The 23,482-nt window shown below is 45.5% G+C and overlaps 1 protein-coding gene across 2 annotated transcripts in view; it reads right to left on the reverse strand.

Moving 5' to 3' along the window:
• The window catches only part of CPAMD8 (C3 and PZP like alpha-2-macroglobulin domain containing 8), a 307,162-nt gene that overhangs the window by 62,142 nt on the left and 221,538 nt on the right, over window positions 1–23,482 (reverse strand). For both annotated transcript variants that reach the window (XM_040321178.1, XM_040321172.1), the window contains exons 33-35: window positions 15,707–15,862; window positions 14,470–14,532; window positions 7,723–7,916 (exon numbers count right to left, since the gene is read on the reverse strand). In XM_040321178.1, coding sequence (XP_040177112.1) covers window positions 7,723–7,916; window positions 14,470–14,532; window positions 15,707–15,862 — 413 coding nt within the window. The remainder of the gene's footprint in view (window positions 1–7,722; window positions 7,917–14,469; window positions 14,533–15,706; window positions 15,863–23,482) is intronic.

Genomic DNA, 23,482 nt, shown 5'->3' on the forward strand with positions numbered 1-23,482 from the left:
ATGCTCAGAATCAAGTCGACGCATGCTCGTAAGCATTGAACTTCATTTCACTGCACGTCGTCGTGTTTTACATCACCGCGTTGGACACGATCGGATTTTTAACCGATGGTGTGTAGGCAAGACTGATGAAAGTCAGCTTCATCGGATATCTGATGAAAAAATCCATCGGTTCGTTTTCATCAGACGAACCGATCGTGTGTACAGGGCATTAAAGTGAACCTGTGGCCTTTTCATAAATAGTTAACTAGTGGTGGGACTCAGCTTTTTCACGAGATGGCTCAGGTGGGTTCAGACCAGAATCCGAACAGGCCTGCTCAGTGGATTACTACAAAGGCCACAAGTTTACTATAATGCACCCTATTAGCTAGATTCAGAAAGACTTAGGCTGGCGTATCAGTAGATACGCCAGCCTAAGTCTGAATCTGCGCCGACGCAAATTTAAGCGTATTCTGGTAACCAGATACGCTTAAATTAGGCTCAGATACGAGCGGCGTAAGTGTCTTACACCGTCGTATCCCAAAGTGTAATTTTTAGGCTGACCTCTAGGTGGCGCTTCCATTGCGGTTGGCGTAGAATATGTAAATCACTAGATACGCCTATTCACGAACGTGCGCCCGGCCAATGCAGTACAGATACGCCGTTTACGTAACGCATTATCAGGCCTAAAGTTATTCCATCAAATAGCTGGAATAGTAATGTTAAGTATGGCCGTCGTTCCCGCGTCGAAATTCGAAAATTTTACGTTGTTTGCGTAAGTCGTCCGTGAATAGGGATTTACGTCATTTACGTCCACGTCAAAACCAATAGGCCTGTGCGGCGTACTTTGCCGCAATGCACACTGGGATATGTAGGCGGACATAGGCAAAAATACATCAATCACGTAAGGTCACCCTCCATTAGCATAAAACACGCCCCCTCAGCCGAATTTGAATTATGCGCGCGTACGCCCGCCCGATTTACGCTACGCCGCCGTAACTTAGCAGGCAAGTACTTTGTGAATCATGTACTTGCCTCGCTAACTTACGGCAGCGTAGTGTAAATGCCATACGCTACGCTGCCGCAACTATGCGCCCGCCTACCTGAATCCACCTATATAGCTCCAGTCTGGGCCTACTGAGCAGACAAACATGGCTCCCCGTATAGGTATACACAACCTTGCACCCATGGGAATAAGCCCTAAAACGGCAGCTGGGCACAGCGCTGGATCCCTGACAAGCTAAAGTAATGCCGCATACACACGATCATTTTTCGGCTTGAAAAAAAAATTTTGTTTTTCAGCATGTCCAAAAAACGACGATTTTCCAACTTCATCATTAAAATGACGTTGCCCACACACCATCGTTTTAAAAAAATCATGAACAAAGCGCGGTGACATACAACACGTACGACGGCACTCTAAAGGGGAAGTTCTAATTGCCTTTTGGCTGCTTTAGCTGACTCCTTGTTAGTAAAAGACGATTTGCGCTTTTTTGTCTGTTACAGCGTGATGAATGTGCTTACTCCATTACGAATGGTAGTTTTACCAGAACGAGCGCTCCCGTCTCATAACTTGCTTCTGAGCATGCGCGGGTTTAAAACGTCGATTTAGCCCACACACGATCATTTTTTACAACCCGAAAAATGACATTGTTTAAAACGACGTTAAAAAATGCAGCATGTTCGAATATTTTTTTTGTTGTTTTTCAGAAGCCAAAAAATGATGAGTAGCCCACACACACGATCATTTTAAATGACGTTTCTAAAAACGTCATTTTAATTCATGCCGAAAAATGATCGTGTGTACGCGGCATTAGTGTTTGGGGGGGGGGGGGGGGTAGTTAGTGGGTAATTAAGCTGAAAAAAAAAAAAAAAGAGAGATTTTAGAACCACTTCAATATTTAGCATTTAGGGATACTAAATAAGATGGAAGGTGTACAAACTTTTTCTCAACCACTAATTTAGACAAAACAAAATGCTGGATTTCTCTGGAAATACCCATCTTCCAGTGATGAGGTGGAAAACAGAAAATCGTTTAAAGCAGAATGACAGCTAGCTTGTTATTGCACAATTCTCTAAAAAATTTACCTCCTCAGTTTTTCTGAGAAAGTTGAAATTATCAGTATGCACTACATTCCTCCATCTACAATTTTCCAGAGCTAAGGAATTAAAAAAAGCAGTAGTGTTACAGCAAAGGAAGAAAATCTTATGTTGGTGATGTAGAAGGATAGAATAATAGTGCTGCTTCTAATGGTCTGCATGATCCAGCTGTCATGTTTCTAGTCCCAATTCCTGTAGATGGCATTAAGTCAGTGTTCCTATTAGAAATCATGTGGCCCTGTGCAGATTATCTGACAGGAACAGTGGCGTCACTAAAGTTGGTGTCACCCGGTGCGAAAAAAAATGGTGTCACCCCCCCCCACCAACTATAGTCCCCCCCCTCAGTAGAGACCCCCCTCCCTCAGTACAGACCCCCCACTAAGTACAGACCCCCCTACATCAATATAGACCCCCTGCCTCAGTATAAACACCTCCCCTCAGTACAGACACTCCCTCAGTGCAGACCCCTTTATCAGTACAGACACCCCCACCTCAGTGCAGACCTCTTCATCAGTACAGACACCCCGCACCTCAGTGCAGACACCCCCCAGTACAGACACCCCCACCTCAGTGCAGACCCCCTCAGTACAGACACCCCCACCTCAGTGCAGACCCCTCCATCAGTACAAACAGCGGCTCTCCCTGTCAGAGGGGGGTCTGTGCTGATAATTAGAACATTGATTATCTGCACAGCCCCCATCATAACTCCCTGCCAGTGCCCAATAAAGTGCCAATCAGTGTCCACCACAGTGCAAATCAGTGCACCACCATAGTGCTAAGCAGTATCCATCACAGTGACAATCAGTGCCCAGAATTAACACCTGTCAGTACCTGCCCAATCAGTGCTGCCCATCAGTGCCATCTATTAGTGTCCATCAATGCCACCTGTCAGTGCCAATCAGTGATGCCTATCAGCGCCCATCAGTGACACCTATCAGTGCCCAGTGCTGCCTGTCAGCACCGATCAGTGCCACCTGTCAGTGCCCATCAGTGCTGCATATCAGTGCCACCTATCAGTGCCACCTATCAGTGCACATCAGTGCTGCATATCAGTGGCCATCAGTGCCAACTTATCAGTGCCAACTCATCAGTGCCCGTCAGTGAAGGAGAAAACTAAATTTTATAACAGAAACCAAGAAAAACGTTTTCTTTTTTGAAATGTCTGTTTTTTTAGTTTGTTTAGCAAAAAAAAAAGCGCAGAGGTGATCAAATACCACCAAAAGAAAGCTCTATTTTTGGGAAGAAAATGATAAAAAAAATAGTTTGGGTACAATGTAGCATGACTGCACAATTGTCATTCAAAGTGCGACACTGCTAAAAGCGCAAAATTATCCTGGGCAGGAAGGGGCGAAAGTGCCTGGTATTAAAGTGGTTAATTGTTTATTTCTATTAATTTTCAAAATGCAAAGTGAGCAAACAGAAAAAACATCTAAATTAATATTTGGTATGACTACCCTTTGGCTTCAAACCAGCATCAATTTTTACACTTGCACACGTTGTATACTTGCACAAAATCAGGGATTAGATTCAGGTGCGTGATAAACCAATTATACCAAGCAGGTGTTAATGATGTTAATAACCTACATTTCATATGTAGGTTAAAGCTGGGTTCACACTATACTACACGACATCAGTACAACTTTCATCCTACTTTGCTCTGCGACATCGGTCCTACATTGGTCAAACATTGGTCCTACATCCATCCGACTTTTATGAACAGGATACTACTTTGATCCGACTTTGTGATAGTCTGACTTGTTCTTTGACCAATCAAAACAATCCCAGAGCAAAATCAATTCCTTTTACTGCTGCTGTAATCACATGTCGGATGTCAAAAGTCGGATGGTAAGGACAAGGCTCCTACTTTGGTCCGACTTTATTGATATTCAATGGGCTGAAGTAGGATCAATGTCGGACCAAAATAGTACAGGGATCATTTTCAAAGCCGGACTGACTTGTGTCGGACCAGTTAAGACGGCTCTCATAGGGAAACATTGATTTTCACACATCATGCGACATGAGCTCCCAATGTCGGAGCGTTTGTCGGACCAGTGTGAACCCAGCCTAAAACTCTGTCATTAACTAAAACAGAGGCAGCTGTGTAGGAGGCTTAAAACTGGGAACAGCCACATTTTGCTACTAAGGTGAGGTTGTAGAAGACAGTTTCATGTCACAGGTCATACACCATGGCAAGACTGAGCACAACAATAAAACACAAGGATATTGCATCAACAAGGTCTCTCCCAAGCATAGATTTCAAAGCAGGCTGAGGTTTCAAGATGTGCTGTTTAAGCGCTTTTGAAGAAGCACAAAGAAAGGGGCAACCTTGAGGACCGTAGACTCAGTGGTCGGCCAAGGAAACTTAATGCAGCAGATGAAAGATACATCATGCTTGCTTCCCTTCGACATCAGAAGATGACTAGCAGTGCCATCAGCACAGAACTGGTGGAAAAGAGGCAGACCCAGGTACACCCATCTACTGTCCTGAGAAGTGGTCTTCATGGAAGAATTGTGGCCAAAAAGCCATACCTCCGACGTTAAAACAAGGCTAAGCGACTCAACTATGCATGGAAATATAGAAACTGGGGTGCAGAAAAATGGCAGCAGGTGCTCTGGATTGATAAATCAAAATTTTAAATATTTGGCTGTAGCAAGGCAGTTTGCTCAGTGAAGAGCTGGGGAGCAGTACAATAATGAAGCACGGTGGAGCTTCCTTTAAGGTTTTGAGCTGCACTTCTGCAAACGGAGTTGGAGATTAGTTCAGGATCAATGGTGTCCTCAATGGTGTCCTCAATGCTGAGAAATACAGGCAGATACTTATCCATCATGCCATACCACCAGGCAGGCGTGTGATTGGCCCCAAATGTATTCTGCAGCAGGAGAATAACCCCAAACATACAGATAATGGGGTTGATTTGCTAAGGGAAATCCACTCTACATTTCAAGTGCACTGCAAGTGTACTTGGAAGTGCAGTCACTGTAAATCTGAGGGGGAGATCTGAAATCAGGGGAAGCTCTGCAGATTTTATAATCCAATCATGTACAAGCAACACCCCTTTTTTTTTACTTGCATGTCCCCCTTAAGATCTACAGTGACTGCACTTCCAATTGCACTTGCAGTGCACTTGTAGTGCAAAGTGGATTTTCCTTTAGTAAAAAAAACCCATTGCCTTTAAGAACTATCTTAAAGTGTAGGTTCACCTTTAAAGAAAAATCTGTATGGTGAACTTACACAGGTTCTCCTCCTCGCCCTCCCCCTCGATCCCGCTGACCTGTACCGCCACAATCTCTGGTTCTAAGCCCAGGTTTGGTCGGTGCCATCTATGTGACGGCACTGAGCAATTAGAATGCTCCAAAATGTCTAAGCACTGAGTTCCTGACACGGATATACTGGGGCTTAGAACATGAGATTGCGGCATTACAGGTCAGCAGCACTGGGCTGGGGGGGGGGATTGGGGCGAGGAGGGGGACCTGTGTAAGTTCACCTTACAGTTTTCTGTCAAGGTGAACTTACCCTTTAAGCATAAAGAAGAACAAGGAGTCCTGAAAGTAATTGTTTGCCCCCCCCCAAAAAGCCCTGGTCTCAACATCATTGGCTCTGCCTGGGATTACATTAAGAACCATAAGGATTTAAGGCAGTCTACATCAACAGAAGATCTGTGGATAGTTCTCTGAGATGTTTGGAATAACATACCTGCCGAGTTCCTTCAAAAGTTGTGTGCAAGTGTACCTAAAATTGAAGAATTTATGCTGTTTTGAAGGCAAAGGGTGGTAACACCAAGTATTGATTTGATTTGGATTTCTTAGTGTTCATTTACTTTCCATTTTGTTAATTACTGTATTTATTGGCGTATAACACTCACTTTTTTGCCCTGAAAATAGAGGGTAAACTGTGCCTGCGTGTTATACCCAGGGGGCTGTGGAAAGTTTTTTTCCTGAAACTTCCCTCTTAAAGTTAGGGTGCGTGTTATACGCCGATAAATACGGTAATAAAAAATAAACCATTGACAAATCTGCCTAAAACTTTTAGACAGTACAGTAATGTACAGGGGTTTTGTGTGTAATGTACAGAGTTCTAAAATTTACTTCAAAATGAAAAGTAAAAAAAACAGGCAAAATTTTCAATAACTTTTGTATTTTACATTCATCTAGTCCAGGGGTCTACAAGCTTTCTAAACAAAGGGCTGGTTTACTGTGCTTCAGACTTTAGGGGGACCAAACCACAGTCAATGCCCCATCTTTGGTATTAGGGCAATTATTAGTGTCCCATCATTGATATCAGTGGGAATAATAGTGCCGAATCTTTGGCGTCAGTGGGAGGAATAATGCCATACCATTGGTGTCAGTGGGAGGAATAGTGTGCCATCCTTGGTGGAATAGTCCTCAATTATTGATGTCAGTGCAGGAATAATTGTTATAGTGCCACGCATCAGTGGGAGGAATAGTTCAAGGGCAGGATAAAGGCAAGCAAAGGGCCGCAGTTTGGAGACCACTGATCTAGTCTCTGATGGCATTAGCAAATGTAGTATAGAAAAACCTTGTGCTAAATATAGGTAAGATTTCTGCACTTTTACTACTACTAATATGAGAGGTGAAGTTACAGTGCTCAAAATATAAAAGATATGCGCTCATGTGAATCAATAAAGTAGAGTATTGTGAACAAACACAAAAATTACCACCATGTTATTAAACAAACATAATATGAAACCAAATTCATCAAAAAATTATTCAGCAAAAAAAAGATATATTCATAAAAAAAAATCATAATTTTTTTTTATTTTTATAAAATAATTTTTTTTCATCAAAAACATATACCGGTACATATAAAGTGTACTGGTGTTTTCATTTCAATCCATGTTCAAATCTTTTTATAAAATCAAGTGAACCACTTCCAGTGAATTTTTTTTATCAGTTTTTCCAAATATAATTAAATGTAACGCTTACCAGATCTCCAAGTTATAAGAGATCATATATCGCATGAGGTGAACAGATATGTGGATTCCTCCTGTATGTAACCCAACCTCCTCGATGAATCAATCCTATTTTGTGCATCGCATTATCAAATGTACTGATGAGATTTTTTGCATTTCAGTATGACTATTCAAACAAAAATCTACCATGTATGGCCAGTTTAATTTGTCAGGTTGTTGTTCTAACATAAGGAAGCCAGTCGGATGACTAGAAAACCAGTGCTCCCTTCCCAGGAGAAAAACAGATGCAGGAGCAGAGTGTGTGTACAAACACACAGGCAGTGTATGTATCTTTGTCTTACAAACTGCCCAGAATGACGACTGGAAAAAAATAAGTCTGGGCCAAGCAAGTGGAATGTCTAGTAGACACTCCAAAGACATGCTCATAGATTAACATAGATTATTAGCTCATTGAGGGCAGGGGCTGGTGTGAATGTAAAACATGTAAAGCGCTATGTATGAGGCACTGAGTTCGATACTATAACTAGAGGCATGGATTCTTCATATATTCACATACTACTGTGACAAACTATTATGGCTGGTGTAAAAGAAGAGTTAATACCATGCTTCTGCATGGGGATATGAGGAGCATATACCACTGAAAGGAACCTAAAGAAATCCTAAACCACTCCACCCAAAAGCTAAAATAAAAGCTAAAACAAAAGAGGATTTAAACCTTGTGCAAGCTTCCAGTATCACTTTATATTCCTGATGGTCCTGGTGGGATCCTGGATCATCATCGTCAGGAAGAGCTCTCTCTCTGAGTCCAGTCTGTCGTCGATTCCTTTCTGCCCTTGGCTCTTTAAGATTGACTAGAAGCTGGAAGGCTGGTTTTGCCACTGGGTCAGGAACATTGTAGTGGACATCGATCTGGAGAGAAACAAGGTGATACATGGACAATAACATGATTTGTAGAGGGGAATTCAACTTTGATTATTTTTAAAGAAAATCTGTTAGTGTGATAATCCTTTCTTGTAGGGGCTACCACTGTCATAAAATAGGCTAAGAAAGCTAATTTCAGGGTAGTAAAGAGTAATGTTACTGCCTTGGAACTAGCATGCAGCATTAGACAGCTACTTTGATTCATAACACATTATATTATGAATACAAATCAAGGAGGAAACAATTTATACAAAACTGAAAAAGGTTAATGTTATATTTGGTGAATTTACCATATACAGAAGTATATTATATGTTGTATATGGCTGCCATCCCCATGACTAAGCTCTGTGGGGTGGAGAAAAACACATTGTAGCGTGGCCTGGTGGGAGCCCAGGCTGAGGTTGTCTCCCCTACCATCGCACTACCTGGGTGGATGTATGGCACCGGGGATCCCTTCCTTCCTCTCTCTATGTGCCACTTTGTGTTGATATATCACATACAATCCCAATAAAATACATTTACGTTTCTGGTTGTAACATGACAAAATGTGGAAAATTTCAAGGGGTATGAATACTTTTTCAAGGCACTGTATGTATATGGATAATTATATATGTTTTTTATCTTTTCTCTTTCTCATGCGTTTTGAGGAAGCGGAAAAGAGAAACACATTTGGCCAGATTCACGTAGAGCCGCGTATCTTTATGCCGGCGTAGCGCATCCTATTTGCACTACGCCGACGTAACATAGTGAGGCAAGTACTGTATTCACAAAGCACTTGCTCCCTAAGTTACGTCGGCATAGCGCAAATGGCCCGGCGTAACCCCGCCTAATTCAAAATAGGCAGGTAGGGGGCGTGCTCCATGTAAATTACCCGTGACCCCATGTAAATGAGGGCCGTTGGTACGGGGCATGCTCAGAATCACGTTGCAAATACTCCTTGCTTTCGACGTGAATGTAACCTACGCCCAGCCCCATTCACGTACGCTTACGCAAACGACGTAAAATATGACGGCTTTTCCGTCATCCATACCTTGCATGGGCTGGGCCATCTTTTTGGTGGTTTATCTTTACGTAAACAGCGTATCGGGCGCAAGTACGTTCGTGAATCGGCGTATCTAGGTCATTTGCATATTCTAGGCGTAAATCCACGTAAACGACCCTAGGGGCCAGCGTAAATATGCAGCTAAGAAACGACGGCGTAGGAGACTTACGCCGGTCGTATCTTAGCAACAGTGAAGCGTATCTCAGTTTGAGAATACGCTTATAGATACGACGGCGCGCATTCGGACTTACGACGGCGTATCTACTGATACGCCGTCGTAAGTGTTTATGAATCTGGCTAATTGACTGTTTAGTAGTAATGGCCACACTCTATATTACTTCAACTGATACATAAATAAGGATCAATATACTTTTCATGTGAGTGCCCATTTATATGCAGCAGTAAAACATGTCATTATATGATGTGTTGTAGTACGTTTTTAAGGGATTGAGCCCTATGTATTAAATGTTTTTTGCAATAAAGTGTTGTATACTTTTATTTGAATATTTATGTGATCCCCTTCATAGCAAAAGTCCATTAGTTTCTTTTTGTGCACATTTGAAAATAGTGACTCTTCTATAATCAGCAACTGTAAAGTGTGCTATCCAGAAATAAGACAGCTATTTTGCAATTACACACTGACCCTTATTTTCAATTCTGTTTGCACTGTGATGACAATTATTTCATGACATGCTAGCTCAGAAACCAATATAGTGAACCAGTAAGCATCTCTGCTATACCTAAACAATATATTTAACCACTTCCATACCAGGCACTTACGCACCTTCCTGCCCAAGCCAATTTTCAGCTTTCAGCGCTGTCGCAATTTGAATGACAATTGCGCGGTCATGCTACACTGTACCCAGACAATTTTTTTTCCCACAAATAGAGCTTTCTTTTGGTGGTATTTGATCACCTCTGCGATTTTTATTTTTTGCACAACAACAAAAAAAATACCACATTTTTAAAAGAAATTACGTTTTTATTTTTTTCTGTAAATAAGTACATTACCTTCTTTAATTACGGGCACTGATATGGCTGCACTGATGGGCACTGATGGCCACCGATAAGGTGGCACCAATGAGGTAGCACTGATAAAGGTGGCACTGATGGTCACTGATAGGTGGAACTGATGGGCACTGATAGGCGGCACTGATAGGCGGTGCTGGTATGCGACACTGATGGGCACTCATAGGCGGCACTGATGGGCACTCATAGGTGGCACTGATGGGTGGCATTGATAGGTGGCACAGATGGGCACTGATAGGTGGGCACTGATGGTCACTGAGAGTTGGCACTGATGGACACTGAGGGGTGGCACTGATGGAGGCATTGCTGGGCATCACTTTTTTAAATGTTTCATATCAACGGCTCTTCCTGTTTACATCGTGATCAGCCGTGATTGGACATGGCTGATCACGTGGTAAAGAGCCTCCGCCGGAGGCTCTTTACCGAGATGCAGACTGACACCCCGCACCACCGATCGCCGCACTGCGCGGCCCCACGGGCACGCGTCGGCATGTTATCCTGCTGGACGTCAATAGACGTCCAGTCAGGATTACAGAACCACTTCTCGGACGTCAATTGTCTATTGACCGGGCGGGAAGTGGTTAATGCTTAATGTGTCATGCTCATCACACACATTACAATCTGATCGTACAATCCCCTTTAGATCTTCTAACAATTACTGTATGTTGTGCAAAGGTGTGCATAGTTTTGGTAAATCTAAAGTCTTTTGTACAAAGATTGTATGTGACCCTGAGGCCTCATGTACACTGGGTGTTTGGCCCCAGTGCATGAAACTCTGGCATTTAGATGTGGGAAGAAGGCACAGGTGCATCATCCAGCCCCACTGTCAGCAGCCTGTTAAAGTCTATGAGAGGCTGAAAGTTGCTGGACAGTGCACAAAGTGCTACATTAGTGTTTAGTTCACTATGTACCCAGGGACGAATGTCTAGAATTCAAGCAGTTTGCGTCCAAGCATTCATCCCTGGCCACAGTATTGTGTGTGGCAGTAAACTTTAGTAGCACCTGGTACACCCTGCAGCTGCAACAGAATTTTACAGGCTGCCAACAGTGGGGCTTGATGTGCGCCTGTGCCTTCTGCCTGCACCTAAATACCAGTCTCATGCACAGGGGCTAAATGTTATTCTCATGCACTGGGGCTAAACCCCACTTACAAAATTCTTCATACTATATCTGGTATTCAACAGCTGCACCACACAAAATACTGCACCCAGAACCCAAAATAAGATGCTAGAGAGCAATACTACCAATATTACACAATTATGAGCTTATAAAACATAAAAAACTGTTATATGACATACAAATAAGCAGTAATATTACAGGCAGTCCCTGGGTAACAAACAAGATAGGGGACTGTAGGTTTGTTCTTAAGTTGAATCTGTTTGTAGGTTGGAACAGGTACATTTTGTAAGTCTAGCTCCAGCCAAAAAAAATTTTTTAAGCTTTTTGGATAGCATAGGGAAGGGTTATCCCCCCTGTAACATTTGTTTTGCTGTCTGTGCCCCTGTTCAGAAGATTTCACCTCACTTTCTGTCCCAATTTTGGGTTATTAGGGAAACAAGAATTGGTGATAAAGCATGACTGGAGACACCTTTTTCCAAAATTAACTCTCAAGCCTCGTCCATCCAATGAAATGGTCTGAAGGACAGTTGTCTTAGGTTAACCGATGAAGCTGACTGATGGTCCGTCACGCGTACACACCATAGGTTAAATAACCGATCGCGTCAGAACGCGGTGACGTAAAACACAACGACGTGCTGAAAAAAACGAAGTTCAATTCTTCCAAGCATGCGTCGACTTGATTCTGAGCATGCGCAGGTTTTTAACCGATGGTTTTGCATACTAACGATCGGTTTTCACCTATCGGTTAGCAATCCATTGGTTAAATTTTAAAGCAAGTTTGCTTTTTTTTAACAGAAGGTTAAATAACCTATGGGGCCCACACACGATCGGTTTTGACCGATGAAAACGGTCCGTCAGACCGTTCTCATCGGTTTAACCGATCGTGTGTACGCGGCCTTACAGGAGAGAATTTCGCTTCCTAGGGGTTGATTTCCTCTCACTTCCTGTTGTCTCCCTCTGTTTGTAAGTAGGAGTCGTTTGTAAGGAGGTGACCGCCTGTATATGGGTGTGTGTAAAACCAGCTATACACAGACGTACACAGTAGCTATATTTTAGCAGAATGAAATTTAACGACAACCATGTGTTGTTAGGCTGGCCATACATTACTCAGTTTTTGTTGTTCACTAAGCTGGCTAATGAAAAAAACTGAGCTGAATTGCCCATTTACACATTTGAAGTCAAAGGGGAAATCCTCCCCGCTGTGTCTTTGTAATCTGACAGCAGGATTTTCCTGCCCTAAGAACAAACTGATCTGCGCTGCAGTCCGTTGGCTGAGTGTACTGACCGAATGCTAGTTTTCCAGCAGGATCGTTTGACAGAAGCTGGTCTAGCGACTAGCTTCTGTTGAACAGACATGACTACACATGGGTCAAGATTCAGCAGAATATCAGTCCATGTATGGCAGGGTTCAAGCATGGGTCTTTAAACTATGGCCCTCCAGCTGTTCAGGAACTACAATTCCCGTCATGTCTGTGAATGTCAGAGTTTTACAATGCCTCATGGGATGTGTAGTTCCGGAACAGCTGGAGGGCCGTAGTTTGAGGATCCCTGGTTTAGGGTCTGGCAGAATGTATACAATTTGACATCAAGTTAACAACATCTATACTCCCAATTGTGTGTAGCTGGGAGAGGACTACAGCTATCTGATACTGCAGACTTGTCCTCTATTTTCCCAGATTGTCTCTGTATCCCCCTAGTGATGGGCTCGCATTGCATGCATCATACTTCTGAGCCTAGAGGAGAGCATTGTGGGAACTGTACTCTCCTGAGCCGCCATCGCTTAACTGTTGAACTGTCCCTGAACTACACCTCCCAGCAATCCATCTGCTCCAGGGGAGAATTATGGGAGAAGCTTTAAAAGGGATCTGCCGACCAGGCCCACACTCTCTTGCTTTCTGGGATCCATTAGGTGTGCAACAGTCCACCGCTGTGTTGGAGGATTGTGGCCTACCACACAACACACTGCATCCGCAGTTCCAGTACAGGCCGGACGGACGTCGCTTGCCACACCAGGGGTACCCCAGTAGCATCGATGATAGCATTGGCATCAGATGACCGACTGAATCAGCAGATTGACAGCCATCTCAGCCCGCTCGCACCACAAAGAATCGTCTAGGATTGTTTATCAAATAATCAGTAACGGTCATCATTGGTAAGAGGGCACATGCCCAAAATCCTGCATTGATTGCTGATCACTTTGCCATATTTAGGGATTCTTTGCCTCCCTGAGCTCCAACTGCCAGTGAAGAAAACTGCAAGGCCTTGAAATCTGAACACTGTCTCTTATTGCTCTTTAAGGGAACACGTCTCTGGTACCTATACTGCTTTATCTCTCATTAGGACTAAAAGGTATAGGCCAGCCCGGTTTTTCCTTTTTAGCAGTAGTATTGTTTACAGTATTAAGAAATCGATTTTGCATATTGTTTGTTACCTTGTATATTGGTATCATTTATCTGTTATTGCTAATTGTTGTTTAACTGTCCTAAGAGTTTACCTCAACTATGTCTTGGCTGGTTATCCAGGGCTTGGCTGATATACACTTCAATAAGCCTCTTCTCTTAATTAAGTATATCTGAGAGAGCCGAAAACAGTCTGTTTTGTGTCAGTGTGTTATTTAAAGGTATACATAAAATGTCTGAACCTAGAGTGTCAGGAAGGCTGGAAAGTTCACAGAGTCAAGGCTGCACAAAAGAACATACATTATCAATAACCCCCTAGGGGGCAGTGCTATATGTGGCTGAGTAAAGTATATACATAACTTTCTCAGTAATCTGTTGGGAAAACATACTGTAGTCTCATTACTGATGTGCAATGTGAAATGTGACCTTGTGTACAGAATTCAAAAATGAGCATTAGTTCCTATTACCATATGTACTGCCAACATATTGTATTCCTGATATGCTCGCATTTAACATTGCATTTGAGAATGATTCATTCTATTGCATACAAAACTCAGCAGAGATAGAATATATGTGCAGAAATGTTACAAATATCATCTCATTATCACACAAATAAAACTACTCAGTGTGTGTCAATATATTGCACACATGTAGTTAATCTATATTTACTGTGTATTTTATGTATGAACTGAATGTTTGGGGTGTTAATTAAATCAGATCATAGGTGTACATGATACATGGCACCATATAGGGACATTAACATTGAGAATACCTCTATGCACAGTATAATTTTTAAAGGTATTTGAATGACCATCTTTTTTTGTATTCAACATATAACATGCTAATTTATTTACTATTTAACGGAAACACTGGCCCTAAAAGATAAGCAGATAAGATTAAATTCATGGTTAAACATAGAAATAAAATAATTTTACTTATTTTCTTATCCCACCTGCATTAAGCAGCAACCTTCTCCTTTTGCACTGACAAACAATCCAGTTGGGATAGTGGGAATCTGCAAACATACAAAGCTGTTTAATTTATAAGAATATGAGTAGCACAACCTAAATGTCAGACAGGCAATCTTAATTACTATGATGTGATAACCCACCTCTTTATTGAGCAGCCTTATTTTAGTGTAGCACCCTCTAGGTAGGTAGGTGCTAAAGATAGGATTTGGTAGGATAGGTACATTTTAGGCAGGCCTGGCTGGCAGCCAGGTATGTTTGTTTTGATCTGATCTGGGCTGGGAGTGGCTCAGGGTAGCAGCTGGTGACTCACAGGCAGCATCACTGAGACCTCCCTCTTCTTTCTAGAGCTTGCTGGAAAGAGAGGACGAGAAGAGAGGTGGAGCTGCCTGAGGGGGTGTTTTATTGAGCCCTGACCAATCCACAACCTAAATTGGGAGGGGGCAGGCCTCCTTAAATACCTAGGGTCAGCCCAGCTGGGGAGGAGTTGTTCAGGTGGAAGAGCTGGAGATGGAGTGCTAGCTGTCCGGGCCTTGAGGGAGCTCCCCAGTCTGGTCGCAGCTAGGGCTGGTGAGTGACATGCACAGGCCTGAGAGGACTGGTGAGGCACACTTGAGAGGACTGCAGTCTGGGAGGGGTGCAGAACCAGCGGTGTGGACTGTGGTGTCATGGGCAGTGAAGAAAGGCAGCTGCAGCCATGAAGGCTAGCAGGGCTTACTGTGCTCAGTAGCCACATGTAGGGCAGCTAGCACCAGAGACTTTCTATTTTGCTACACTATAGGGGCCGTGGTCCCTGCCTGCAAAAGGCAATTGCTAAGGCTTGGCTGAGCCAGTGTCAGGCCTCATCACTTTCTGCTAGCTGTGCCTAAAGATTAGAGAGGAAGCGATGTGCAGGAGGAGAAACGAGTGAAGATTAGAGAGGAAGCGACGTGCAGGAGGAGAAATTAAGTGTATATACCAGAGTGTATATAGTCGTCCCAGGCAAGTTCTGCAAAATTCCATTGGCCACCCAATACTTCCTTTACCCCATCCAAGTTCAAACCCCTCAATCAAACATAAAAACAAAACACATGGGCAGTATTATGTCTTTTAGTGTCTGAGAGGTGAATGCCAGGCTGGGCAGGCTGACAGGTGGGCCACAACACTTAGCAGCCCCTACGGGATTACTGCTACATTAGCATAGTAAAAAATGGGTATTGCCATCTTCTGCTTTGAACCTACCACAGCTTTCTGTAGGATCTTCTTGTTCAACCTGTGCAGTTCAAAGGTCTCCTGATAGTCCAAGTTGGTTGATGCCAATGATACTGTGAGGTTCACACCACCAATATAGGAGAGGATTGCATATTCTGCCAGAGCTTGAAGGGCCACACATGTGTCCTAGGTGGAAGGCAATGTTATGTGTATATTTCAGTTTCTTTCTTCAACAATTTTTATAATGATCAGTTGTTTACAGGTATAAAAAACAGCTGGAAGCAAGTCATCTTCATTTCTATGCTCTATCATCTGATTTTCTTATTTTCATACAGTACTGGAGAAAAGTTTTAGGCACTTATGAATAATTACTGTGAAGTGAGAATGCTATCAAAAATAAAGCAATGAATAGTTTTAATTTTCAACAACTTACAAAGTGCATAAACAGGAAAATGTAGATCAAATCAATGCCTAGGGTGTCAACCCTTTGTCTTTTAAACAGAATTAGTTCTCCTTGGTATACTTGGAAAGTTTGAGGAATGTGACAGGTAGGTTGTTGCAAACATTTAGAGAAACAAAACAGTTCTATACATTTGGGCTGTCTCAGTTTTTTTCTGTCAATACATGTAATCCCAGTTTTACTCACTGATGTTGAGATTAGAGCTCTGTGGGGGGCATTCCAATTCTTCCAGGAATCCTTGTTCTTCCTTTTGCTGAATGTAGGGTTTTCTGACTTTAGCTGTATGTTCAGGATCATTGTCCTTGCCATAGAATGAATTTAGGACTGATCAGATGCCTCCCTGGTGGTATTGGGTGTTGGATAAGTTTAGGTTCACATCTATGCAGCTGTGCTTGATGCGTTTTTCAGGCATGTTTTGCAGTGCGTGTTTAAACCTGCGTCTTTTACTATAAAAACACTGCATATAGCTGGTTGCTAAGGAGGGGACCAGGAAACCAGCCGCCCCGTCCTTAACAACCGACAAGTCATCAGAGGGCTTCCCCACTGAAAGCTGAATGTAAAAAATAATTTAAAAATGCGCGGGAAAAAAACGGCATGGGGTTCCCCCCAGGTCTATACCAGGCCCTTCGGGTCTAGTATGGATTTAGAGGGGACCCCCCTACACCAAAATGTAAAAAAAAATTGCGTGCCCCCCCCCCCAAATCGATACCAGACCCTTATCCGGCAGGTCAAGAAAGGGAAGGGGATGAGCGAGCCCTCCCCTTCCTGAACCATACCAGGCCGCATGCCCTCAACAAGGGGGATAGGTGCTTTGGGGCAGGGGTGGCTCTGTGCCCCCCTGCTCCAAAGCATCTTGCCCCCATGTTGATGAGGACAAGGGCATCTTCCCGACAACCCTGGCTGGTAGTTTTTGGGGTCTGCGAGTGGGGGGGCTTATCGGAATCTGAAAGCCCCCATTAGCAACGTCACGCAACTAAATAACTTAGCAGCCTGGGTGTCCTCTCCCGAATGATATCCTCCTTCCCCCACCATGGCCACAGCATTTTAACAGCAGGTAGAGGGCAGAAGGCACAGGAGCTGCCCAAATTTTCAAGTTACCAAGTCGTGATTGGATGTGGGATGGACCTAGCAACCAATCACCTGCCTGTTAATATGAAAAGGGCATGGGCAGCTCCTGCCCTATGTCCAAGCATGATGTGCCTTCTGCCTTCTACCTGCTGTGTAAGGTAGGATTGGTAAGGTTGGAGGAGGGTTGTGATTCACAGGGGAAATGTGATGTAAGAGAAGGGGCATTCACATAAAGAGAACTGGGCTGCAAGGAAGGAGGGGGGGGCTGTGAAGGGACCAGTATACAAGGAAGGAGGGCTGTGAAGGGGACCAGTTTTCAAGGAAGGTGGGATGTGAAGGGAACCAGTATACAAGGAAGGTGGGCTGTGAAGGGGTATGGGATGCAAGTAAGATAGGCTGGGAAGGGGACTGGGGTGCAAGGAAGGGGGGAGGGGGTTGTGAAGGGGACTGGGATGCAAGTAAGGGTGGGCTGCAAGCTCTAAATGGGACTGGAGTGCAAGGAATTGGGGCTTTAAAGGGAACTGGGATTCAAGTAGGGGGGGGGGCTGTGAAGGGGTGACAGAGGACAATTATGTGAAGGGGAGGGGATTTGCGTTGTGAGGTGGGGGCTGAGGACACTGTTAAAGGGTGGAGGTAGCAAAAGATATGACCTATTATCACCACCGTGACATGCCTCCATCCCTAAATTACTTTTAATGTAAAAGGAAACAGTGGTCATGGGACTTTAAATGAGGCATGTCATTACCCAGATTTAAAATAACATGAAGTAAATAGTACAGAAAGTTTATTACAATCCAAGAATAAATCTACATAATTGCAGAAAAACATGGATCACAAAAAAGTCATAAAAACCAGCTGACATAAAAATCGCAATGGAACTCGACGAGTTTCGTGGAACATGTTCACTCATCAGGAGTACAGTATAAGGAATGTTAGGCAGCTGGAAATTAGCCCGGTTCCCAAAGGGAGGGAGAGAAATTGCGTGACAGCTTGCGTACACACTAATGGGTGTGGTTCCATGGAATAGACTGCAGTTGCAATGCCTCTCACATGATGGTGTTCTAATATGTGCTTTTTATATGTCATCTGGTTTTTATGATTTCTTTGTGATTTATTACCATGTACTGTGTTTTTCTGTTATTATGTAGATTTATTCTTGGACTGTAATAAACTCTCTATACTATTTACTTCATGTTATTTTGACTCTCGGTAGTGACATGCCTCATTTAAAGTCCCATGACCACTGTTTCCTTTTACATTTAAAGTAATTTAGGGATTGAGGCATGTGATAACAGGTCATAACTCTTTTGCTCTCGGTAGTGACATGCCTCATTTAAAGGAACACTAAAGGTTCGTTTTTTATTAGATCAATTGATTGCTGTAAGCTAGAGCATTTAAATATCACTTACCTCGTTTTTCCTTTTAACCTCCAAAATACAGTAATCCAGGTTTGAAAATGCCATTTCCTGTCACTCCTCTTCTTGCTTTCCACCAGCATCTGAGCCGTTTTGCATGGTGGAAAGCAGAATGTGCTCACCCCCTCCCTATGACTACAGCCCTGCGTGAAGATGCTCTCTTATCCCTCACAGGCATGGAGGCTAAGCCCAATGGGAACTGTAGTTCCCATTAGGCCGTGATGTAGCAAGAATGAATGCACACCGCAAACCAGGAAGTCAGTGAGAATAAGGATTCAGGAGTGACGGAGGTGAATAAAACAGCTCGATTTCAACAATAGGTATCAAACTAGTTATAATGCAAAACATTACTTTTTACTTTATCAGCTACTGTCAGACTTTAATTTAAGAGGAAAAATAGGATTTTTGTACTCCATTTCTCTGCGTTCATAGACGGACACAGCCTTCTTTGACATTAGGGTTATGCTTCTTCCTACCAGGAGATTTTAGGCAGAATTCTACAGCACTTAAGGTGTTAAAACCTTTCCTTCATGCCGCTCCTCCCAGGGGGCGTGGCTTCCCCAGGCATAACCCACACCCTGCTCTAGCAGCCTCAGTTCGTAACAAGCAGTACAAACAAAGGAGGGGTGGGTGCTGTGTCCGTCTATGAACGCAGAGAAATGGATTTTACGGTGAGTACAAAAATCCCATTTTCTCTTCCGTTCATAGACGGACACAGCCTTCTTTGACATTAGGGACGTCCCCAAGCAGTGTCAAAAAATTTAGAGGGGTGGGAAAAATAACACAGCAAACCAGGTTACACCCCAAACAAAACCGGAGTTACTCAACCTTAAACTGCCGCCTGTAACACCCTGCGGCCGAAGGAGGCATCAGAAGATGCACTCACATCCACCTTATAAAACTTTGAAAAAGTGTGGAACGACGATCAGGTCGCTGCCTTACACACCTGTAACACAGAGGCTTGATGTCGGAAAGCCCATGAGGCCCCGATCGCCCTGGTCGAATGCGCCGTGACCCGAAAAGGAGGCGCCCGCCCCTTCAGGGCATAGGCCTGAAGCACAACCTGTCGGATCCACCTGGAAATGGTGGACGACGAGACTGCCAGGCCCTTACTGGGACCGGACACTGACACGAACAGTGAGTCCGACTTCCGGAATGGAGCCGTCGCCGACAAGTAAACTCGAAGGGCCCGAACCACATCCAGAGAATGTAAAGTGGCCTCCTTCGGGTTCTTCGGCTGAGAACATAAGGATGGAAGAACAATGTCCTCGGTAATGTGAAAGGCCGAAACGACCTTTGGAAGAAAAGAGGGCTGCGGGCGCAGCACCGCCTTATCCTGATGGATGACCAAGTAGGGGGCCTTGCAGGACAAGGCCGCCAGTTCAGACACCCGTCTGATAGAGGTAATAGCTACCAGAAAGACCCCCTTCTGTGACAGAGTCAGCAAAGGGATCTTCCGAATGTCCTCAAAGGGGGCACGCTGAAGTGCCGAGAGGACCAAATTCAAGTCCCATGAAGGCAGTGGAGGGCGCACCGGAGGGGCCACATGGCGGACCCCCTGCACAAACGTGCGAATCAAGGAGTGCGCCGCCAAGGGACGTTGAAAATAAACAGCCAGAGCAGAAATCTGACTCTTGATCGTGCTCAAGGCAAGAGCCTGGTCCACTCCCCGCTGCAGGAACAGCAGGATCCGGGACACCACGTATGTACGGGGGTGCCACTTCATCTCCTCACGCATAAAGATGTATGCTTTCCATGTACGATGGTAAATTTTCCGAGAAGTGGACTTCCGTGCATGCAGCATGGTAGAGATCACCGGGCCCGACAGGCCCCAGCCTTCAGTACCTGGCTCTCAACAGCCACGCCGTTAAAGCCAGTGACCGTAAAGCAGGATGGAAGATCGGACCCTGAGACAGGAGATCTTCTTTCAGGGGTAGACGCCAGGGGGCGTCTGCCACCAGACGTACCAGGTCCGTGTACCAAGAGCGATGCGGCCAGTCCGGGGCGATCAGGATTGTCAGAATCCCTTCGGCTTCCACCCTGCGCAGCAGGCGAGGGATGAGCTTTAGAGGAGGGAAGGCGTAAATCAGGCGATAGTGACCCCAAAGAGCCACCAACGCGTCCGCCCACGGGTCTTTTGACCTGGCCACGAACCGTGGCACCTTTCGATTGAGACGGGACGCCAGAAGGTCCACGTCTGGAGTGCCCCATTTTTGGCACAGGCTCTGAAACACCTCTGGGTGGAGAGACCACTCCCCTTGATCCAGAGTCGTGCGACTTACGAAGTCGGCTTGCCAATTCTGAACTCCCGGAATGTACACGGCCGACAGAGCCGGAACGGACCTTTCGGCCCACCGAAGTATGTGTGCGACCTCTGTCGCTGCAGCCGAGCTCCTTGTGCCGCCCTGATGATTGACGTACGCCACGGCTGTGGCGTTGTCGGGCTGGATCCTGACAGGATGACCCTGCAGCTCCAGGGACCACCTGGCAAGGCACAGCTTGATTGCTCGGAGCTCCAGAATATTGATCGGCAGGCGGGACTCCTCCCGAGTCCAGCGCCCCTGGGCAGACTGGGTGCCCCAAACGCCCCCCCAGCCGAAGAGGCTGGCATCCGTCGTGACCACTGTCCAGTGGCACGGAAGAAAAGACTTCCCGGACCGAAGCACCGGAGACGTCAGCCACCACACCAGGGAAGACTTGGCCAGATGGCTCAACCGAACCTGGTGATCCAGAGAAGATGGGACCTTGTCCCAATGTGACAGAATCTCTTTCTGTAGTACCCTGGTATGGAATTGGGCATACGGAACCGCCTCGAAGGAGGCTACCATCAGGCCCAGAACTCTCATGCAGAAGCGAAGGGATGACCACCTGCGGGTCGACAACTGTCTTACCGCAGATTGCAGGGTCTTCAGTCTTTCCGTCGGGAGGAACACTCTCGCCTCCACCGAATCCAAGACCAGACCCAGGTGTTCCAGTCGCTGGGACGGAACCAACACTGACTTTCGGAGATTCAGAAGCCAGCCAAACTCTTGGAGAGTCTGACACGTGATAGACACATCCTCCTCTAACTCTGAGCCTGAGGAAGCTCTCAGAAAAGGTCGTCCAGATATCCCACGATAGCGATCCCTCGCTGCCTCAGCAAGGCCAGGATCGGGGCGAGCACCTTGGTGAAAACCTGTGGTGCCAAAGCCAGACTGAACGGGAGGGCCACAAATTGAAAGTGGTCCTCTCCGATCGCAAAGCGCAGATACCTTTGGTGTCTCGTGCAAATGGGAACATGCAGGTATGCGTCCATGATGTCCAAGGATGCCATGAAGTCCCCCTGGTGGAGGGCCGCTACGATCGATCGGACCGACTCCATCCTGAATCTTTGCACCTTGACAAAGGAGTTGAGGGCCTTTAGGTCCAGGATAGGGCGAACCCCTACCTTCTTGGGGACCACGAACAGATTGGAGTAAAACCCCTGAAACCGTTCCTGCGAGGGAACCGGCACAATCACCCCCCTGTCCAGAAGATCCTGGACAGCCCCGGACAGGGCTAGCCGACGATCCGGAGGAAGCTGGAGGTTGGAGGGAAAAAATCTGTTTGGGGGACAAGAGAGAAATTCTATCTTGTACCCCGAGGCAACCACCTCGCAAACCCAACGGTCGGATAGAAGAGACTTCCACCAATCCGCGAAGTCGCCCCCCCACCCGAGACCCGGGCGGGGGCAGACCTTCATGCGGAAGCAGGCTTGTCCGCAGGCTTGTTGGGCTTGCGGAACCAAGTGCTCTTCTGCCCTGCAGCGGGGGCTTTAGCACCTTGCGGACCCTTTCCCGCTGTGCTGGGCGCACAAAAAAAACGCTTAGGGGTAGTAAAGGTAGGGCCTTGCTTGCGGTGAGGTTCCTTACCCCTCCCAGACTGTGGGAGCAACGTGCTCTTACCACCCATGGCATCCTTTATGATGTCATCCAGGGATGCCCCAAAAAGCCGTTCGCCCTTAAAGGGCAAATCCACCAAAGCCTTTTTAGAGGACTGGTCAGACGACCAGCATTTCAGCCACACAAGGCGGCGCAGAACCACTGCGTAGACGGAAGCCCTGGAAAGCAAAGGTATCGTATCCATGGCCGCCTCGCAGAGAAATTATTGACCCTGAACCAATTGTTCAGCCAGGTCCCTAGAGGACTCGGAAGCGCCGAACCCACCACCGTGAATAGGGAGCGGGCCACGGCCTCCACTCTTCTATCAGCAGGGTCCTTGAATGCAGGAGCCCCTTCCACAGGCAACGTAGTAGCCTTGCTCAGTCTGGACACGGGAGGGTCCACTGACGGAGGAGAGACCCACTTTTTCAAGAAGTCCTCCTCAAGGGGGTAACGGGTTGCAAAGTTTTTAGGAACAGTAAAAACCTTTTGCGGTGTATTCCATTCCTTGTATAACATATTGTCCAAATAAGGAACACAAGGGAACACTTTGGCGGTATGTGGCGGTTTGCTGAACCCAAAAGGGACCGACACTGCTGGTGTTTCCGCCACATCCTCAATATTTAGAGTCTCACGCACCGCAGAAATAAGAGCTCCAACAAATTCCTTGTCAGTAGCCGACTCTGCAGCAGAGTCATCCTCACTGTCCATGTTGGTTAAGCCTGCATCCTCAGACCCAACAGAACCAGAAGCAGCAATAGCATCATCAGGGTCTGTGTCAGAGATATCCCCAGAAGCAGGCTCAGGGATGGGGTGCTTTTTACCCCCCATCCGGGCACTAGCTGCTTCAAACCTGGTGAGAAAGGACTCCAGGACAGCCGACATTGCCTCAACAGATGTGGCAGGGGAAGGGGCGTTAAGGGTTAACTCAGGCATTGTTAGGAATGAGGGACCTGATTCAGGC

Source organism: Rana temporaria, chromosome 1 (assembly GCF_905171775.1).
Source record: "Rana temporaria chromosome 1, aRanTem1.1, whole genome shotgun sequence".
In the NCBI taxonomy this organism is placed as follows: Eukaryota; Metazoa; Chordata; class Amphibia; order Anura; family Ranidae; genus Rana; species Rana temporaria.